Source organism: Columba livia, chromosome 23 (assembly GCF_036013475.1).
Source record: "Columba livia isolate bColLiv1 breed racing homer chromosome 23, bColLiv1.pat.W.v2, whole genome shotgun sequence".
NCBI lineage: Eukaryota > Metazoa > Chordata > Aves > Columbiformes > Columbidae > Columba > Columba livia.
The window spans coordinates 765,991-786,950 of record NC_088624.1 but is presented as its reverse complement, the minus strand read 5'-3'; the positions used below and the strand labels follow the sequence as shown (position 1 = coordinate 786,950).

The window sequence follows — 20,960 nt, the reverse complement described above, 5'->3', positions numbered from 1 at the left end:
AGAAGAAACAAAATGAAGGGAAGAGGAGGAAGAACCCTGTAAATCTTCAAAGGATGCACAGAAGCATTCTGCACTCTCTGCGGATTACGAGGACAGCGATCGCATCGGCTCCAGGCGGCTCTCGCTCCACTCATTTTTCTGCTGGTCTCGGCACTGAAAACCTGAATGCAGAGTTACTGGACAACATCATAATCCAACTGCAGGACGGTTTCCGTACTGGCCGAACCTCACCTCGGCTCAGCAGCACACATCAAGCACAAACTCCCTAATCACGCCCAGAGCGCGTTTCCCCAGCCCTGCGTCCCTGTCCCACTCCGTGCCCGGCCTCCGGCTGACAAGACTCCAGCAGAGGGGGCTCGGAAGCCGGTTAAGAACCAGGGACGCTCTGCTTGCGGAGCGGGCAAAGCTAAGAAGGAAGAGGAGAAAGGACGTTACAAATTAATGTGCTTTTTAAAACCACGACTTGCTTCTGAGCAGGCGGCCTGGGCTGTTTACAGAGCAGCACTAATGAAAACGCACAAGATTAAACAGCGGCAGGGCTTCAAATCATCTCAGACACCCCTTTTTCTCTACACTTACGGGCAGAATATTCTGTTACAGTGGAAGGTTGGTTGTTTTTCCCCCCAGGATTTTCAAGCCACTTACTGATCAGTGATTGATTATGTGCTTTTCACTTATTATACAACCGGTATCAGAGAAGAGGTGACTTTCCCCAGGGTCACAGAACAAGCAACTCAGCCCTGCCAGATGTTCCTCAATATCTACAAGAGGTAGAGAACTTCTCCTCCTCTTGTTTTCCACCCATGTTCCTCTCCAGGACTCTATGGCGCTTCTCTTGCCGCATTGACGGGCAATTCATTTCTCGTACCATCCACCAATTCTGGACTTTCTGCACTAACCGGCTCCAACTCGCATGAGTTTTTCTTCCACCAGAGTGGAAGCTGCGAAGTTTCTTTGGAGAATTCCAAAGCACAGATCCAAACAAAAAAAAAAAATAGAGGATGTAAATACATTTCTAGGGTAAAAGAAACAATTTGCAGAAGCAAAGCATCTTTTCCAAATACAGATTACTAGAACAAAGTCCATATATAGCTTAAAAACCACTGTAGCATCTTTACAGGCAACTCTTTCCACTGCGGTCATGAAGCTTAATGAGCTTTTATTTCAAAGGCAGTACACAAAGAATTAAGAGGAATCCAAGGCTGCCGGACAACAGTTTGGTGTAACTACAGTTAATCTAAATACTGACATCAGTCTGGCTCACCAAGCTCCAAGGTGAAACCAAAGGTCCAAGTTCTGCCACCCTGTTCCCCTCCAGGTCCCAGTTCCAGCAATGGCACCAGAGACTGAGCTGGTGGATAAACCCACGCTTGACCACAGGTCAGCCACGCACAGGAGGGACCTCGAAGCTAAACACGCACCTAATCGCTTTGTCTTCAGTTCGCCTGTATTCAAAAAGCCTTAGAGACCAACTATTTGAAGAAAAATCCCTCTTACCCTCATCTTAAAGCCACGCAGGCAGATAATTACCATTCGTTGTGTAGGGAACGAACCCTACGCAAAGAGGTTGGAAAACAACCACGAACACCCCGCGCACACAGGGACCCCACAGCAGGGTTGTTTGAAGAACGCAAACATTTAACGTACACCCACACGAACCATTCTGCTCAAGCTCCGTTGTGACTGGGTTCCCAACCATCTAATTATCCGGAGTAACTCGCAACTTGGAGCGGCTCGAACTGGCGAGTTTGTTTGGGTATCAGTGGGATGAGAAATCGACACGCTCCAGCGGTTCTGTAGCCAAGGAAAAGCCAACACGGCCCTCGCTCCGACGGCAACGAGCTCCACACGGGACACAGAAGCCTATTTGAATCAGTTCCCCGCTCGCCCCCCAGGTGCCGGTTCTTGAACTCACACAGTGAACCGCAGTCAATCTACAAATGTTCCGTTTTTATTACAAAGTATGAAAGGCAGAAAATACCGTACCTAATACACAGGAGGCTGGAACTTCGAAAGGAGGTTAAAAAATCTGAATAAAACTACATAGGACGCAGGAAATAGCATAAAAGGATGCGACATTCCACTTGCAAGCGATTTCAGAAAATTGCCTTAAAATTTACAGAGTTTCAACAATGTGGTTCCATGACTCGGGTGTTCAAATCCATCGTAACAAAACCTTTTGTATTTTCTCCATAAAAATAACGGATATAGGGACACTGCAGTTATCCAGGTCAACAACGCACGCCTGTTGAAAAGCGGGATACTAAAATTCCTCTAGGACAGTATAGTAGCGAAGTTGCAAATCTCAATACAGAAGGTGGAGAAGAGAAGGACAGAAATAAAACTACTATTGCTTTAACATATTTTAGTGAGAACAAGAAGTCAGGAATCTCATATGGATGTTTGTACAATCATGCTACAAAGATTACACCTTCAGGAATTACCACAACGGGACTGCGAATGGGAAGAGCAGAAGGGAAAACACACATAAAAGTAAACGTCTCCTACTTGACTACCGGTAACAGAAATGGATTTAAATTACATTTTACGCTGCTAGCAACCCAGGTTTCAAACCGAAAAAAGGTTCCTGTTCAATAGTAACTTCGGAATTCATATTTACCAGGTTGGGAAAGCAGCAACGGGCGCTCCTCGGCTGCACCAGGCCCGGCTGCACCAGGCCCGGCTGCACCAGGCCCGGCCGCACCAGGCCTCCTCCGCCTGCGGCCGGCTGGGACAGATCTCACCTCCGCCAGACTCGAGTCTTGCAAACGGGAACACAGACTCCAAGGGGCGAGAGCTGAACACGCGGCTGCTCGCGGCCACCCTATTTTTCTCAGGAAACAGCTTATTTCTTCACTTTGTTAGATTCTTCTGAAAAGAAATCAACTTGATGGGAGCCACACGGATAATTCATTTTTAAAATGTTTGTGATTATGGAAGTTCTAGCTTGATGCCGAGTACCAGAGGTTGCACACAAGGCCACTGAGATCCCTTTTCACCCTGTATCGGGCAGCAGCGAGCAGGTCTCGCCGCGCCTCTGCCCCCGCAGCCTGCCACGGATCACCGCCTGAGCACCCAGGGGCTGCTATTCAGTTGTGGTTTTAATTACTGTGTTTTAGTGCTGGTGAAAGGTGCTGATCAGAAGTTCTGGAGATCTCTTTCCCCCAGGAAGAAAAAGTCACGTGCATGCTAAACTCTCGATATCCTCGAGAAGGAGACATCTGACTCTCCTCAGGTAAGCAGGGGAAATACAGCTGCGTCTCTAAGCAGGAAAAAGTGCTCTTTAAGTGCCACATACAATTAATTCCCCGGATTCTCCACAAGGAGAAATGGGAACATAGTTGACAGTACCTTGCGCATTCCAGGACTGATTCTGGACACCTCCTTTTAATGGCTGCGGTACAACAAATACAGGCCTGCTCTTCAATATTGGTCTGACAGTAGAAAACAGGAAATATCAGAGAGAACGTGTGTTAAGTGACAGGATAACAGAGTGGACCTGAGGGGTAGGACCATTTTGCTAAGCTAGTGAGAAAAGTAAACCCTTCGGTACTTCGATGGAACTGCACCTGTGCAATCGGAGCCCCTGCAGCCGTTCATTCCTTTCACTATGTCCTGAAAGAGTTAAAACAGCACCAACAGCAGGAATTCAGGTTGTGTGCGTCCACAGACAAGAGCTGCATCGTCTTTCTATCACAAAACTAAGTTACCCAAAGAATCCAGCTGCATCTTTGCACAACCAACCTGCCACCACTGCCGCTGCGGTCGGGAGCGGGAAAGAGCATCCGCAAACAGGCCGAGCTCTGAGCACGGCAAAGGGACTCTGGGTGCCGAGCGGCACAACGTGACTTGGGTTGGTCTCACAGGACCGTGTCGGTCTCAGAGCTGCAGTTTAACACCAACAGTATTGTCAAGCGCTCACGTTTTTGGTGCTCAGTAGGAACAGATGAGGGTGCGCTGGATACTGATAACGCAGCCAGTGTAGGATTTCAGTGACTGTTGTGTATTTAACGTTTTATACAAAACACGGACAAATGCCTACCATAAAAGGGCCGAGGAAAAGATGACTCTCTCCCTAATCTTACCAAAAATATACTCGTTAAAGTGCCATCTGCAAGAGAACAAAACAGACACACTCCGCTTTCTTCATTTACATTTCAAACAAGCACAAGAGCATCTGCGCATTGCCATGGATGGGACTCCTCCCCTCACCTGTCTCTGGCAGGCAGCGATCTGCACGCGGCCTGATGCAGCTTTCCCACTGCAACACCAGGCAAAAAATAGCTCTTTTTACTATTATCCAGAACATTCCGGAGAGTAATTACAGCTACGTTTTGAAAGGATCATTAACTTTGACTTATGAGAGACAATGCCTCCCCCGTTAAGTACATTTCAGCGTTCCATAAGGAACAACCTGTATTATCAGTCTCCTTTCATATCAATCTCTGAAACCACTGCGTTTTCTTTCTAACTAGATTGTCAAAGCACTCAAATCCTTGCCTTTTAAATCCCTGCGCACAGAAGTACAACTCCCAGAGATGCGACCTCAACGCAGCCCATTTCATTTAGACAATTAACAGAGCTGGCACACTACACCCTAATCCAACATCCAACCTATTTGCTGCAGGTTTTCACCTCACTAATGAGTTCTACATGATCGGGATCCCCTGGTTGACAGCCCATGTGCTAGCACTAGGTTGTCCACATAATCGGAGCACAGAAAGCTTGATTTAAACAGAACATAAGCATCTCAAATTAATCAACCGGGTGGTGGTACACAACTACTTCAGATTTCTGCCCCAGAATCAGTCTCATCTGTACCAACAGCATGTGATTTTCTGCTTTGCAAACCTCACCGATGCTGAGATTTTTCCCTTAATGCTACTTTATACTCAAGGGATACGAGGCATCTAGCAGCAGTTGCTCTGCTCTCTCTGCTCATGCAGTAAGCACAAGATAATTGAGATCAAATAAAGCATTTTCATACACTTTGGAAAAAAACCAACCTGCTTCTGAGGGCTTTACACCCAACAGAACTGAATGCTGCAAACAGTATCTTCTGATTCACAGGCCACAGCGACAAGCCCCGGGGTTCTGTTCCACCTGGCGGATACACCGGCGGCAGCAAGCAGGCGGTTCGCTCCCCGCCGCCGCGGCAAAGGGCGCCCAGGTCTCTCCTCCTCCTCGCTCTGCAAGGGCCATTTGCACGACAGAACATCTCACCCAGGAGGATTTTCATGTCTTCTCAGTCATTAACCTTTGAAGTGACTTCTTTGAAAAGCAGCTATTTTAAGTAGCATTTCCCTGGTCCAAAACAGCCTCTAGTGATTTCAAATGTAATTTCATATGAAGAATGAGAATGGATTATGCCCAAAGCAATATGCTGGAGATACAGCAGATACCCCAACTGGCTAAACAAACAGGATATCGCTTTATTTAGAACCCACTGGAGCCTCTAAGATTCCTTCGCTTGCCTTTGAGGAGTTTGGAACGAGCTCGCAGTCCCACAGATGAACTTGAAGCCGTGTTTTGGCTGCAAGGGCTGACACTGGTTCTCTTCAGGTTCATAACAAGACTGTTTTCCAACAGCAGCAAAACAACCTGGCTATTCAGACCACCAGCCCCTTTATACACGCTCTTTCTCATCATCTTAGCGTAACAGATTGTATTCCTCTGGCAATAAACTGCATCTGCCATTCAGTACAGCCTGTGGAGTCTTTTAGTGACTTCACTTTCAACTAAATTATCTCATGTCTTTTTTAACGCACAATTCTACAGCTGCAAAAGATGCGTTTTTATGCTAAGCAACAGATGCACTCACCCTTTACTCACACCATCTATACAAGAGACTGAAACATAAAGGGGGCTACAGAAAGCAGTAATACTACAGGTAGTTCCCTCTTAGTAACACAGCACATTATGCCTGCTGTTTGTAATTAAACAGTACGCAGCCTGTGTGCATATTTTTATACAAGTATCTAGAGCTGTGAATGCTGTTATATGCTTCTGCTAACAAATCCTTATTTTCACCTTGTTTTGCATAAGTATTTTCCAGTTTAAGACCAAGTGCTACTGTAGAAAGTGATAACCTAACGGTTTGGCTAACGCCGTTGTGTCGTTAGGTCAAACCTGCCCGTGGAACACGCTGCTCTCAGCACTGCTGCCAATATGAAAAACTGACCTTCAAGACAAACCAAGTTTTCTGTCAAAAATCCCACAACTGAAGACAGAATGTCACTGACAAAACACAAGCTTGAACTGTGTTGAAGAGTCTTTTGGTTCTCCAGTATTAAAAAGGAGTGGTAGAATAAAGCTGTCCCCAATGAACTCCTATCAAATCCACAAGGCAGTGCTTTTCTGAGCCCCACGCTGAGCAGCAGCCTGGAGAAGAATACTTCTGTATGTCCAGAATGACAGAACTTTTCCAATCCTGTTCTGTATTGACAGCGAATTCGGTGTCAGCTTTGCCGTTCCACAGCAATCCCTTCTGCCAGCCTGCACTTTCCTGCACAAACTGACAAGGTCCAAGTTTGCCGACATCCTGCTGTTTATGACGCTGCCTCCGGCTGCAGGTGAACGCCCGTTAGGTGGAGAGACACTTCTGATGGTTTGACAGTCGCAGCTCGGCTGGCGCAGCCTCACACACCAGCTACGCCCGTCGTGTCTTCATCACCAGCTCTGCGGAGCATTCACTTGAGTAGCTGTTATCAAAGATCTTTATCGTGCCTAATCCACTCAGCTCTGATTGAAAAGCACTGCTGTACTGCGATCCACTATTCACTGCAGAAACAGAAGCCCTCAGGCACATCCTCAAAAGATACGAGGATGACAAGAGCCAAACCTAAGCCTGTACAGCACAGTTTCTTTCCTTTTAAACCCATCGCTGTGCATTAGGGAATCATTGGTTTCGGAGAAACAGCCTTCGCTTGGATAGTGGACCAGCTTTTCCAACTCATCTGGCTCGTTCAACAAGACCTGACAGTACCAAGCAAATACACTCTGTAAAAAACAAAAGATTGCTCTGCCCTCCTTTCAAGAACTCCTGGAACACAGGCCGAACGAAAAAAGCTCCAAGGTACAGGCTAACCACAACAACCTTGCTCACGTTATTTGCCAATCAAGCAAGCTACAAAGTGTGAAACCATTTTATTTTGCTTTAGATAATAAGTCTTCCGAGGGGAAATCATTTGATTGGAAGTGCCAGTCCCAAGTCCATTACAAATCACATTTTTCAGGAGTCATTTACCTCCTGGGAGCTTAAGTCATGCACGTATCTTCCTTCCAAAACCTATGACCATTCCATTAGCTAACACAACTGCAGGATGCACGCGAATTCAGTTATCAGTTAAAAATAAGGCCTACCGTAGTAACGACTGCCTCTAGTATCAGAAAAGTGTAAAGAGGTTGTGCAACAAGTGCTTTGTACTTCACAGCACCAGAAAGTTCTGCGCAGGTAACCAGGTACAGAGAGGCAAGGCAACGGTTAGTTCTGGCAGGCCTTGGCTGCCGGGAGCCTGCCGCGCCACCGTGATCTGTGTCAACGAATAGATCCTGCTTATGGAAGTGGATCACATATCAAAAGTAAGAATTTGGGAGAAAAGCCTTACTCAATAGAAAGTTAGCCCAATATATAAAAAACATACAAATGTTCAAACAGTTTCGAGGCAACAACAACAGGAATGATCAAGATTCCTGCCAAGGTGGCTGTTAACATCAATGTCTTTTTTCCCCCACCTTGTTTTGCACTTGCATCTATTAAACTCATTGGATGTGCTGCCTCAGCTGGCTGACAAACACACGGACATATGCAGCAACTTAAAAGCCTGCAAGCTTATTAACACAGTCAACAAACAAATACACAGAACTTTAACTGAAGGGGAAAGAAAACAACAAACAGAAAACCAGAACCCAGAAGGTCCAAGAGGCTCAGCACGTCTCTGCATTTTAGAGTCTTGGAGAGACAGGACACACCTGCCACTGATTCTCGTAACAGTTTCTTGTAACAGTAGATGCAAAGCAACAACAGATACTGGCCACTTGTGTTGTTCTTACTTTAGGAGGGGAAGGGAAATTATACAGCCCTGCCTCGAGGTGGCACGAAGCAGGAAGGTTAGACTCTCAAGATCTCCAGGCAGTTGTTGTAGCAGATCGCTATCCAGTCTGGCTGGGTGGATGCCCACTGTACATTGTTGATCTCGCCCTCGGCTGTATAGGCCAAGATCGGGTCCTCAATGGCACGAGGCATCTGCTGGATATCCCAGATGAGAGCCTGATGGTCATCCGCTGCAAAGGGAAGAGAAAATCATCAGTAGAACCAAGGTACAACAAGATCTCCATACTACTAACAGGCATATAGTCCAAGGAGCTGTACAGGATACGGCTGTCACAGTCCTGATGAGAACCAAGCCAGAGATACAGCGATACAAACACGTTCCAACAAAACAAGCTTGGATCATTACACATTACCCAGCACAGAGCTGAAAAACATCAGTGGAACTGAAAACATTTAAGAACTAGTTTGCAAAAAACTAAGGAGCATAAAAATAATAGAGCTTAGCCAAAGCAGATGCATGGTTTGGGCACTGGGCTCACCATTTGCACACCATAAGCTCCAGCATATGTCTATTTCCCACAAAAATTAGGAAAGTCACTAACTGTTGGCTTCTAAACTGCAGGGATTCTTTAGCAAAAGGCAGGCAGAGAACAGCCCAAACCTTTGGAGAGAGTTTTGCAACTGCAGCAGGAGACTCCCAGAGACTGACCCACACAGCCGGGCAGGGATGGATCACACTCACCTGCTGTACAGATGTGGCAGGAAGAATGAGGTGCCCAAGCAATCCCATTTACACACGCTCGGTGGTTGTTTAACCTGGCAACAGGTGTGCAGGGAACTCTGACATCTAGAATCACAACCTTCAGAAACAAAACCCAACTGAATTAACAACTTGCATTTAAAAAAATACTCAGAAAAGCAAATATTTTGACCTAAGGCTACAAATACAGCCCTGTCCTAAAGGATGCACTGGGTGAGTAAATGCTGTTCTCAAAAAATGGCTTCAAGGCGGTCAGTGTGTCTCCAAAGGCATCAGACTTCACGGGGGGGGCTTGTGAGTGATGCAGTAAGGGCAAACCAACTGAGGAACTAAGCCTTGTGCACTGAACTGCCAAAGAACAAGGTGACTCAAACACCCGCAGTTAAGGTTTTATGTGAAAACTGTCGCCCAACTGGCTCACGGATCCCTCTTGAAAACCAGATAAACATACACAAGCCACAGAGATCTTCAAGTTTATAACACCACAGTTACTTCTTTATCTCCTACTGAAGTTAGTGCACTAAGAATTGATCTTCGATCACACTGCAGTTCAGGAATTGACACTGCCCCACTTATTTTAACAAACTGTTTACCAATTACTACCAAGCCACCTCCCAAAATAACCACAGCCACTAGCACGTACCTCCATGCCGTCCATGGCCATCGTAGCAAGGTAGTTGGGATCCTGCTTATTCCAGCAGAGACGCAGCAACGGGTGGTGCTGGGGGTCCTCATAAATGATGGTGCTGTGTTCCAGGTGGCGGAGATCGAACATCCTCACCGAGCCATCCGCACCAACCGAAGCGAACATATCCCTGCCGCCGCCCGCACGGCTGAACGCGATGTCGTACACCTGCTCGGTGACGGGACAGAGGAGACCAGAGCCTTGGTTTAGCGAGCAGGCTGCCTCCACATTGCAGTAAAATGGCTTGTGTATATGGAGAGCAGATCTAACTGGCAACACATTCTGCCAAACAGTTGCTGTTCCTACCAAATTCTTAGTTACCACACTTGCCAAAAGGAGGCAAAAAATTAAAAGCATTATGTCATTATAGGATGATTCACTGAAATGAAACATACCCGTTTCCCAGACAGATTATTTTTTTAATTTTAATTGCTAAAAATAGTATTATGTTAAAACGAAAATCTTGCAAGCTGCTTATTGCCTTTGCTATGCAGTTGATTTCAAAACATCAACTGATGTTTTACCTCATTTTTTTAAAATGTTCACAATCTAGTAACACGAGCATATTCTCAAGCTCAGATTCTCCGATGAGCAAACAGAGCTGTTTTGATAGCCACTAGTGCAGTTTTAGTTTGATACTCAAAACTGTGTATCTTGATCTTTGATAAATTCTCTTTTTGGATCAGAGTTTGAGAAAAAGGAGGAAGACAGAAAAGCTGTTTCACTTTTGCTGCTTAAAACCCATGCAATGTAAACAACCAGAAAAAGCCGTCACCTCTTTGTCATGCGCAATGAGCTGGGTCTTCACATGGCCAGAGACCAGGTTTACCCTGCCCAGAACCTGGCCCGTCTCCAGACCCCAAATAGTGCAGGTTGTGTCGATACTAGAGGTACCTGAAAGAAAACCACTTCTGTTAGCAAAATTAATATGATTGCAAATTATTTAATCACTTCGTGGATTAATGTAATATCCTCTGACATCGACAGATCAAAATAGCTACAAGAACAGCATACAATTCAAATCAAGAATGTCAAACAGCCAACAGCCCAAGTGCCCAAACCTTTTAGCCGCAGAAATCGCCTTCCTCACAGGAATAAAGTGTAAATAGCTCATGTCAACTTCAATCTATTCAGAAGCCTGATGCAACCAAGACCACAGAATCCCAGAGTGTCCGGGGTTGAAGGGCCCTGGAAAGCTCACCCAGTGCAATCCCCCATGGAGCAGGAACACCCAGATGAGGTTACACAGGAAGGTGTCCAGGCGGGTTGGAATGTCTGCACAGAAGGAGACTCCACAACCCCCTGGGCAGCCTGGGCCAGGCTCTGCCACCCTCACCAGGAACAAGTTTCTGCTCAAATTTCAGTGGAACCTCCTGTGTTCCAGTTTGCACCCATTGCCCCTTGTCCTGTCACTGGTTGTCACCAGAAGAGCCTGGCTCCATCCTCCTGACACTCCCCCTTTAGATATCTGTGAACATGAATGAGTCCCCCCTCAGTCTCCTCTTGTCCAGCTCCAGAGCCCCAGCTCCCTCAGCCTTTCCTCCCACGGGAGATGCTCCACTCCCTCCAGCATCTTGGTGGCTGCGCTGGACTCTCTGCAGCAGTTCCCTGTCCTGCTGGAACTGAGGGGCCACAACTGTGGCAAATGCCTTACTCAAGCCAAGGTAGATCACATCCACTGCTCTACCAGATGAACATTTCCATCCTGTAAGTCTCATGTCCACATCAAAACCAAAATTCAATCATAGTGCTGCAATAGTGTATTATTATTATTAATTGATTTCTGCTGTGGACTGCAGGCGGGGCTAGTAGTAAAGCTCTTAAGAGATCAGAGATGCAACACACAAAAAATAAATCATGTAGTAAATAATTACTATGACATATTATCACTGTTAATCTGGGCAAATCCCCCCAACATAAACGGTTGCACTCTCCTGGGAAACAAACCTCTGCTGGATCAGTCATCTTGGATTCACAGTTTGTCCCAAGGGCTATAATTAAACCTTAAGCATTCAGCCCCCTCCTCCAACTGAATTAATGGCTCCTGGTTTTACTGCTGCTGCTCTAATGGCTTCCCAAAAGACAAATCTTGGTACAGGGTTTTCTATCCACTCCAGAATGTGCCAAAATAAGTCACAGGAGTTCATGTATTAATACATCATTACTTAGTGCTACAACAGCTCACCAGCCCTGAAGACTGAGGCTCCCTATATGAAAATAAGGAACACGCCTAATCCAACCAAAGTGACCAGTTTTGTACTGGACAGGGCACCTGTCAAGGTAAAAATGTCTGTGAGCTGCGCAATTTTTTTTGTTCTTTATTTTTAACCTACGACAATGGTGGTTTCTATGGTGCAGAATTTTCTACACTGGTTGGTGATCAGATTAACCGGTGGACATGCAACAACACAGCAGTTAGTCACAGCTCCAGCTTGAGACTAAACTCAAAAGCCATGCCAAAAATGTAGCATTTTGTCAGTCTCACCTAGAAGGTAAGGATCCACTTCATTCCAGTCAAATGATGTTAGGGGAGCACAGAAATCAGAGTTCTTGTTATTGTTCAGCAAGCACTCCAGCCGGGTCTCTGTTTCACCCACCTTTAGAAAAAGTGAAACATTTGACTCAAATAACATCACAACTTGTTCCACTTGCACTTCAAAACAAAGCGTTTATCTGGGTTTCTTTCCTCTCAGCTTTACATCCTATAGCTCTCAAAAACAATCACCATCTCTGTCTTCAATAAGGCAATTAAGACAGCAATTCCCATGATAATTCTGCTTCTATAATCTTCATATTTAGTAACATTACTGCGGTTAAAAAAACAAGTTATTAAGTGCTGTGACTTGATTCTATGTCTTAACCTCCACGCTATAGCAAGGGCAAGACACCCTGAAAGGAAAATAACTCTCTTCAAAACACCTGGTCTTGAGTGAAGACGAGATCAATACGCCACACAATTAGTATCACAGTTCGTCTTTTTCTAGGGAGGACTCACTCACCCTCCACACGCGCAGATAGTCGCCGCTGGTCGCCAACAGGTCTGGATACACTCCCTTGGTGTCCGGGATCCACATGAGCTTTGTGGTAGGGTAGGGGTGATCAAAGGTGTTCCTGCAAATGAACTCTGAGCTCTCTTCATCCAAACCGACAAGCTGCACCTGTAAAAAGCCACATTTAAAAGAATTTTATCAAAATAATTTATAATTACAGCATTAAGACTGAACATATTTCAGAAGGAAAATATAAAAGGACCATCACGTCAATGGAATGAGAAATCATTGAAGCTTTGCTTCCCAGCTGGGGCATGTAAGCAAAGTGAAGTATACGTAATCACCACAGCGCTTTACTGTGAAGAGCTGATCTCAAACAAATCAAAATCCAATCCTAAAGGATTTAAGACCACCCTTCTCTTCTCCACATCACAAAGCCTAGTTTAAACCGCAGGCTTAAACTGCGCAAACATTACTCCAAGTCATCTTCAACCGAACTGATGCTGCCAATGTCATCTTCAGAGAGCAGGACACGCTGTGGTTTGCATGACAACCACCCACAATTAAAGCCCCTATGGTGGGGGCCACAGCCCCGCAGCGTGTGACGGATCACGCCAGCTCGCCATCTCCCTGGCTTTAGTGTCACATTGACTGAAACATTCCGTCACAACTGCACAAAATTAAACTACAGACTCAGAGGCAGAAAAGAGAACTCAGACAACAATGGGGAAGCCAAAATATTTAAATAATTATTCAAATGTTTTGTGTGAAAAGACCAAGAAAGCAGGTCTGAAAGATTCTAGATAACTTGATTCCAAATTAGGGGTTCTTTTGCACAGCAATGTGACAGTGGGAAGGGCTAATTTGCCCAGTTGTGACGGTGATGTGAGATGGAGCAAACACTAAATTATCTTCACACAGCTTGGTCACGCCAACACCTGAAGTAACGCTTCACGTCCTAGACATGATGTTATTGGAAAAATATTGACACGGCAGAACGTGCTCAGCGAACAACGCGGTGCTGGAAGACGTGTTTAACCCAGCAGCGAGTACAAGAGCTAAACAGGATGAAAGCCCCGCTGTGCTAAGTGCTGTCAAAACACAAATATCATGAGGACAACTCACTACAATTAGTTTGTAAGCTGCTCACTGTAGGAACTTCCTACTACTTTCCACATAGCAGCTTCCTCCCGGAAACAGTGGCTTAATGAACTTTTACTGAGATGTTTACCTGGAAAAATCCTAAACATTCCGGATATGCAGTTTGGTTCATAAACTACACATTTAAATTAGACTGGAAATCTACCTTATTTTTTCCATATAACAAAAAAACCAACAAATGCTTCAGCAGATCTTAAACATTAGGGGTTATGAGTCCATTCAGAGATGCTCTTAAGAAATGCAAACCTTGCCCCTTGCCACAATGAGAAAATCCAGCCTTTTCACCCCAGAACTAACTCTAAAAGACATATCCAAGTCTGCCTTGTACTCTTTATTCCAGCTACTCCCTATTCTACTTTAGTATGAATCAGTCAATCTCCGAGGCTTCCGAAGTGATTGACAAATGGCTTTTAACTCCTTTAGGGATCAGAAATACTAAGCGGATTTTACAAAGGAAGCAAATTGTCCTTGGTGATAGAAAATCTTGTGGCAAGGTCACGATCAGAAGACAAATGGTCTCTAATCACTTCTCTTTTGCTTATGCTGCTTTCAGCTCGATATGAGTGTACAAAGCCTACACACTCATAATCAGAAGCAAACCTCAAACAGCACAGGACCCACTTCTCTTGGTGTGAATTTATATATTCCTGCACTGCATATTCATGTTTAACCCCTCTGAACTGAAGAAAAAGCAGTGACTGTGTAGCAACCCGGTATCTTTGTGATCTTTGACACTTTTAGTGGCAGGCTGGGTTATAGAACAAAAATTGCATTATCAGCACTTGGAGCTTGTGGCAAGCGGTGAAGATCAGGTGTGTGACACTGACCTGGCGGCAGCCTGGGATGCATGGAGACAGGAGCGGAAAATACCGCTTGAGAAGCTGTGTTCTCTCCTAGCTCAGCATATTCAAAGGTACGACTCTTCTCTTTGTACTTGATCACATACAGTGACTACAGAATCCCTCCAATCATCCTCTTGTGCAGGTGAACACGAGGAGATGGAATGGTGGAATTATTTGCAGGATTATATCAGAGTCCTGTCTCCTGCAAGCAAGGCAAGATTGCTGCTGCCAGCTCCTGCACGAAGAAATGCCTCAAGTCTGGCCCAGATAAGAGTGAGGTTACACCGCTTACATGGACAGAGCTAAGAGTTTACAGCTAGTGTGCACCAAGAGTTCCCAATCTGGAGCATGAAGCTACTCCCTGAATGTTTCCGTAGCCTCTCAAAGACTGAGCAAAGCTGCACGAGTCACAGTACGACACCATAAAGAGAGCAGACGAAACACCACCCCCCAGCTTCTTCTGGTCCCTAAAGTAAAGGAGACAACATCAATACTCTAAGCAATAACACTTGCAATTAGCCAGGACAGCTCTGTCTTAATGATCTTCCTCTACTGAAAGCACTACAAAAACCTCAAAAAAAAACCCAGAGCTCTTTGAAATATCAGAGGCACAGCAAAACCTCTCAGCGAAGTGAAGGTTATGTTGCACTGCATTTATTGAATAAGTTTAATTTTTAATCATACATCAGCTTTATTTCTATAGCAGCAACATCCAGACTGGCATCCCGTTCTCACATATTTCATTTCAGGTTCTGTACACCACACAGATCTCATAGCATGTGGTGCTTATGTGAAGTCAACAGCATAGTTACTCCTGAAGCTCAGAGGTCAAGAGAAGCTTTGAGGAATATTTCCAGACAGCAGAAATTTACATAGTCCTACACAATTCCTGTCTGCAACAACTGTGAGCATGAAGGGTAGAAAAAGCAGGGTTGGCTCAATTTCTTTAGGCTTGAAGCCTGAATTGAAAAGCAGACCTGATCACGCTGCAGCCGAGAGCAACCCCAGGGAATGGGCCCAACTTCAGGAGGTAAAGGCAACATAAACAAATACCCCCTTAGTAACCAATTCTACCAGCTCTAAACAAAAAAAACTGGTTGCAAGTTTGTTATATTAGCTTCTCAGAGTACTGATTAAAAACATTTCCAAGCTGGTCTTTAAATAAATTAGAAGTTTTTAAGCTCAGGGACCTGCCTTTCCCCAGCAGCACTCCCAGAACCACAGCAGTGCTCACCAGCATAAGGAGGTGACTCGTACGCACCAACTCATCCTGCCTGAACTACAAAGTGCTCACAAGCATCACGTCTGCAAGTGCTGTAATGTAACCTAAGAGATGTCCTAACCTAACCTAATTTAACACTCTAAGAGATGTCACCCTTGCTTTCCTGTCACCTCCTCTCATCACATCCTTGCAAAGCCCCAACATCAACGTTCTGACATCATTTTCCACAATCCCCATTAAACAGCTTGACAAAGCTACAAAGCACACACGCTGTAAACACACAAAGCTGTAACTGCAAAATCCTAGTTCCACACAAGCTTCAGGATGCTCCATAACTATCTTCATCTCTCTTCCATTTATATGAATTCATTATATCAGACTAGTACATTAAAGTCTGTTCAGAAATGACTGCACAAGTGTTTGGAGAGGTGAACACGTTGTCTCTATTACCAGTGTAAGGTTCTCGGCTTATATCTGGCAGGGAAACACCGAAGATATAATCTCATGCCTCATTACACCCTTGTTCTCCAAGAAAAGTAAAACTCCTGAGGAACCAGTGAAAGTGGCTTATATACTTATGAGAAAAGTTACCACACAGAAGCTCTCCACAGCAAAAAATGACAACAGCATAAAATCTGCAACACAGTCTCAGACACACTGTATATGCACAAACTTTAGTCCTGGCCATACGCTTTCCTTCATGCTGGAAAAAAAGCCAGTTATGCTCCAGTCGGGGGACCTTCCCGGCTGAGAAGTGACCAGCACCAGCACCTGGGGCTCTTCCCACCCACAGTCCCTCCCAAAATCTGAGGGCCCATGGGGAGGAAACAAGCCCCAAACATAGAATCATTCCAGTTGGAAGAGACCATCAAGATCACCAAGTCCGACCATAACCTAACTCTGGCACTAAACCGCGTCCCTAAAAGCATCGAGCCGCATCTTCCCAGGATGCTCCAGCAACGCTGAGGTCCTGCTGTAGTTAACACCCCCGAACTGTGGCGGGGGGACCGAGGCCAGCACCTGCACCTCAGGGGGACACCTCGGCTCCAGCGCCGAGGGCAAGGTGGGAATCACAGAATGACAGAGTGGCTGGGGTCGCAGGAACCCCTGCAGATCCCCAGCCCTGCTCACGCAGGGTCACAGAGCAGATCACACAGGTCGGTCCAGGCAGGTTTGAATGTCTCCAAAGGAGACTCCAGACCCGCTCCGGGCAGCCTGGGCCAGGCTCTGTTGAAGAAGAACCCCTCCAGCCACACCAACGGCGAGGACCGTGCCCGGGAGCCGCCGGACCCCCGGGATGCCGCGGGTCGGCCCGTCCCCCCCTACCTTGTTGTTGTACTCCTCCACGAAGCTGCCCAGCGCCAGACGGAACCGCTTGTCCGGCCGGACGCTCCAGTTCATGGCGTACACGGTCCAGGGCGCCTCATATTTGTAGATCTCCTTCCGCTTCCCGTGCAGCGACATGGCTCGGCCGAGGGGGCCCCCAGTAGCGGCGGGGCTGAGAGGAGCAGCGGGCTTGGCTGAGGGGGAAACCCGGGTGGGCTCGGAGGGGAGCGATGGGCCCGGCTGAAGGGAGCGGGAAGGCGAAGTGGGCCGGGGAGGGGAGAGGCGCGGCCAGCCGGGGCGCAGCGAGGCCGGAGGGGAGCGGGGGAGGCCGCAGCACGGGCCGCGCCCCCAGGCCCGGCTCCAGACCCCGGCGGCGGCGGGAGCAGCGCGGAGGCCGTTTGGGATTCGGCCCCTCACACAACGGGAACGGAAGCCACGCGGGAAGCCCCGCCCACTGGGTGCGAATTGGCTATATTGGCTGCCACTTAGAGGCTCAAGCATCTATTGGGTAATTCTCCTATCCGTTTGGCCTTCTTCGGTTTTCTATTGGTCGCTTTGCCCTTCATCCCAAACGGACGCTCTCCCCCTGGCTGGGATGACCTACCGTTGTGCTTGACCCCGCCCCAGAGGGAGGCTTTATTCATTCTCGACATCCTACTGGCTACCAGGGGTCGCAGTGGCGTGAGGCGGGCTCTCGAGCCTTTATTGATAATCGATTGGCTGGAAGCGGTGTCAGTCACGTCAACCCGCGGCGAGCGGGGAGCCCTTCAAGCACACGGCGGTGCCGTGTGTTCGAGTCCCGCCTCCTCCGAGTGACGGATGGGGAGAAGATTGTCACTAATTAACTAAAGTCCCCTTGGCGAGACTGTGTCTGTCTGGGGTCCCATCCTTGACCTGTAAGACCCGCATGTCCATTAGCCCCACACTCCCTGGGTGAAGCAACAGGGATCTTTGCAGATTAGCGCCTGTGCTTCGTACCACCAGGGATGGATTCATGGATGCTCCCAGCAAACACAGCTCTGATCCACATTAGGTGCCAAAAACATCTTTATTAGCAAAGTGTACACTAAAATTCCAGAGAAAGAGATGCTCACAGTTTTACTACTCTCAAAGGGAGCTCGATACGTTACTTGAGCAGGCAGCCTAGGGCTGTCACAGCATCTAACCGAACGGCACGGCTACGTGGGCTTCTCCTACGGGGGGTGCAGCGGGAGTCTGCCGGGGAAAGGGCTGGGCAGGAGGAAGCATCTATCAAACCTTTATCAAAAGAGAGAAGCTGGGAGGAAGGGCTGGAGATGAGGTGTCTGAGGCTTTTGGGCGTTCCAAGATTGTGCTTTTGAGTTTTGTGCTTTATGCCCAGGCCGGTGAGCAGTTGGGATTGTTTGGGGGAGTTGTGGGGTGCGTGTTGGGGTTTGCAAGGCGCGATCAGCCTTGCTGGAGAAGTCAGTGCCCTGGGACTCGTGCTGAAGCATGCTGAGGTGGCGGGGCTGCCGGCCCTTCGTTTCTCGGTGGCGGTCAGGTAGGACAAGGGCAGCTTCTGTCCTCTGTCCTTGTCTCGGGCTTCCCACCTGCAGCTCCCCCAGCACCGCACTGCGGAGATCTCCTCCTCCTCCACCAGAGACCACCCTTTCTGTGACACCCGCAGGCTCTGCTGGGCTAAGCCCAGTACCAACGCAATGGTCCCTGCTCCAAAGAGCTGGCAGCAAAGTGGCCTCGCAGCCAAGAGCCGTGGATTTGCTCTCCTCCGGTCACTGCGGCTCGCTCGGCTCACGCCGTTCTTGACAAGAAGCCGTGGCAAGGAAGAGGTGGTGGGTACCGCCTGGCCTAGCCAGCTCATTGGTGGCCATAAGAAAGAACTGCTCTGGGTTCACTATAATGTGCAAATGAAATCTACTCTATGGGAACCGCTGGAAAACGTTGACCTTGGAAGCCAGCCACTCTACGCTTCCTTTCACGGTGGCAGAAGACAGCTACAAATTATACCCCTGAGCCAACGGCACTGTCCTCCGTCGTACCCTTGCAGTCAAAATCAACATCAACTGACCGAGCTTGCAGTTGAGGTTCCTCTTGACTTGCTTGGCAGCCCCCACATCTCTAACTTCCAGGAAGCACTGGGTCGGAGAGGTGTCTCTGAATGTCCTGGTGCTCGGAAGATGCCTCCAAGTGCTCAGGGAGGGAAGGGAATCGAGAGCCCCGCAAGAGTCCCTGGGTATTTGGTGCCCTTTGATGGGGAGGCTCCAGGTTTGGGAGAGGTGGGGAATGGTGCTCCTGCTCTGAGTAGACCGCCATGGTTTCATCAGATGCCACAGTGAGGTGCATCCCGCTCGACGAGGAGTCCCTGGATTTCAAGTGGAACTTTTCCACCTCCGTGTAGCTCGGGCTCTGGTGGGAAAGGAGGAACCAAGTGGGTTATGGCAAAAGCAAATAATGTAGCCACACTCCCTCCTCACCCCATCAGGCACCAAGCCCCAAAATGTTATTTTATGCCTGAGCAGAGGAACCCACTCCCCAGGCAAGCTGGTAGTGTTGGAGATGGCAGGCTGCGCCCCAAAATCCACGACGGGCAGAAGCATCTCCAGGAAGATCTACACCCTTTTCAAGACCCATCTGAAGGAAAGCAGCTCGGCCGGGGTAGAAGGGTGGCCTTACCTGCTCCAGGGTGGACGGCTCCTCGTCCTCCAGTGGCGCGCAGGGGGCGAGCGGCTCCAGGCTCCGCGGGAGGATGCCGTACATAGCCAGGTTGTGGGAGGACGGCGAGATGGGGCTGTACGCGGGCGGCACTTGGGACAGCTGGCGCTGCAGGAGCTGGAGGATTATATTAATGTCTGACGACATCCTGGACTCCAGCCTGGGGACAGAGCAGCCCAGCATTAGCACGGCGTGTCCCACGAGAGCCAGACCCACAGCCGGGCAGGGGGGCACTGGGGAGGAGGTGCCGATTCGGCTGCCCCAGGGTGACGATGCTTTGCCTGGTGCTGCTCGGTGAGGGTTTTAGCAGAGCTCCAAGCCAAGGCTGCCACAGAGAGATCAATCCTGCTCTCATCCCCTGCCCAATATTTTTTTTCTGTGGAGCCAAGCTGGGATCTGGAGCGAGGAACCGAACAAAGCTGAAACTACCCCGGAGGGGGGAAAATATTGCAATGGTTAGTTTTAATCTGGATCGATTCTCCAGGCCAGCTGCCTGTACCGACAGATGGGAGCAAGGCGGGTCGGTGCCAACCACTTTTAACTGAGGAAGAGAAGGAAATGGAAAAGTGGAATAAGTCCCTGTTGCTGGGGATGGCACATTGGTGAGACACTGAAATGCGTGTGGGCTCTGCGGTGAGCTGAGCTCAACGTGGGCAGCAGCCGTGTGTGGAAGAGCCAACCGCTCAGGTGGGTTCTACCTGGGGACTTAAAGCCCATGTGTCCAGGGTGGGCTCTTCCTTCTTGTTCAAAAATCATGTCTTTTTTGTATTTAGAGGGCAACAATGTGCACAAGGCTTGTTTGCCCAGGCAAGAAGATGTTTGCAGCTGTTTGCAACACGAAGAAGAAGCTTGCAAAGGGCTCGGGTGGCAAGACTGGGGGTGTTTTTGTGTCTGCGATTGCACCGAGTTCCGAGGCAGCAGCAAAGCGGCAGATTCCGGGGTGGTGGGACAGAGACAGACGAGGTGGTGGGACAGAGACAGACAAGGTGGTGGGACAGTGGCAGACGAGGTGGTGGGACAGAGACAGACGAGGGGGTGGGACAGCGACAGACGAAGTGCTGGGCTGTGGCTGGGGCCAGGACTTGTGGTTTAAGAAGCTGCTGCATTTGCTAAGCGCTCCCACCGCCTCCCCAAGGAATTCAGTGTCCCAAAGGGTCAGGAGGTGGCATCTGCTGCAGACAGAGCCCTCTGCAGCCCCCCCGGGAGAGCAGGTGAAGGCCCATAGCCCACCCA

General features: G+C 48.1%; 2 protein-coding genes across 5 annotated transcripts in view; both read right to left on the bottom strand.

Annotated features, from left to right (window-relative positions):
- Nucleotides 1-1,929: 1,929 nt before the first annotated feature.
- On the bottom strand, nt 1,930-17,481 carry DCAF7 (DDB1 and CUL4 associated factor 7). The gene is made up of 7 exons (XM_005513557.3): nt 17,040-17,481; nt 12,498-12,656; nt 11,984-12,095; nt 10,274-10,392; nt 9,457-9,666; nt 8,796-8,913; nt 1,930-8,283 (listed from the first exon to the last, which is right to left on the bottom strand). Exons 1-7 carry the CDS (start codon nt 17,175-17,177, stop codon nt 8,111-8,113), a joined length of 1,029 nt encoding a protein of 342 aa, XP_005513614.2. The 5' UTR covers nt 17,178-17,481; the 3' UTR covers nt 1,930-8,110.
- A 587-nt stretch (nt 17,482-18,068) lies between these two features.
- Nucleotides 18,069-20,960, bottom strand: part of KCNH6 (potassium voltage-gated channel subfamily H member 6) — a 31,346-nt gene continuing 28,454 nt past the window's right edge. For 2 of the 4 annotated variants that reach the window (XM_005513553.4, XM_005513556.4), the window contains 2 exons: nt 19,689-19,887; nt 18,069-19,421 (listed from right to left, as the gene is read on the bottom strand). In XM_005513553.4, coding sequence (XP_005513610.2) covers nt 19,134-19,421; nt 19,689-19,887 — 487 coding nt within the window. In that variant the 3' untranslated portion in view covers nt 18,069-19,133. The remainder of the gene's footprint in view (nt 19,422-19,688; nt 19,888-20,960) is intronic. The other 2 variants (XM_065039172.1, XM_005513554.4) reach the window with 2 other exon arrangements.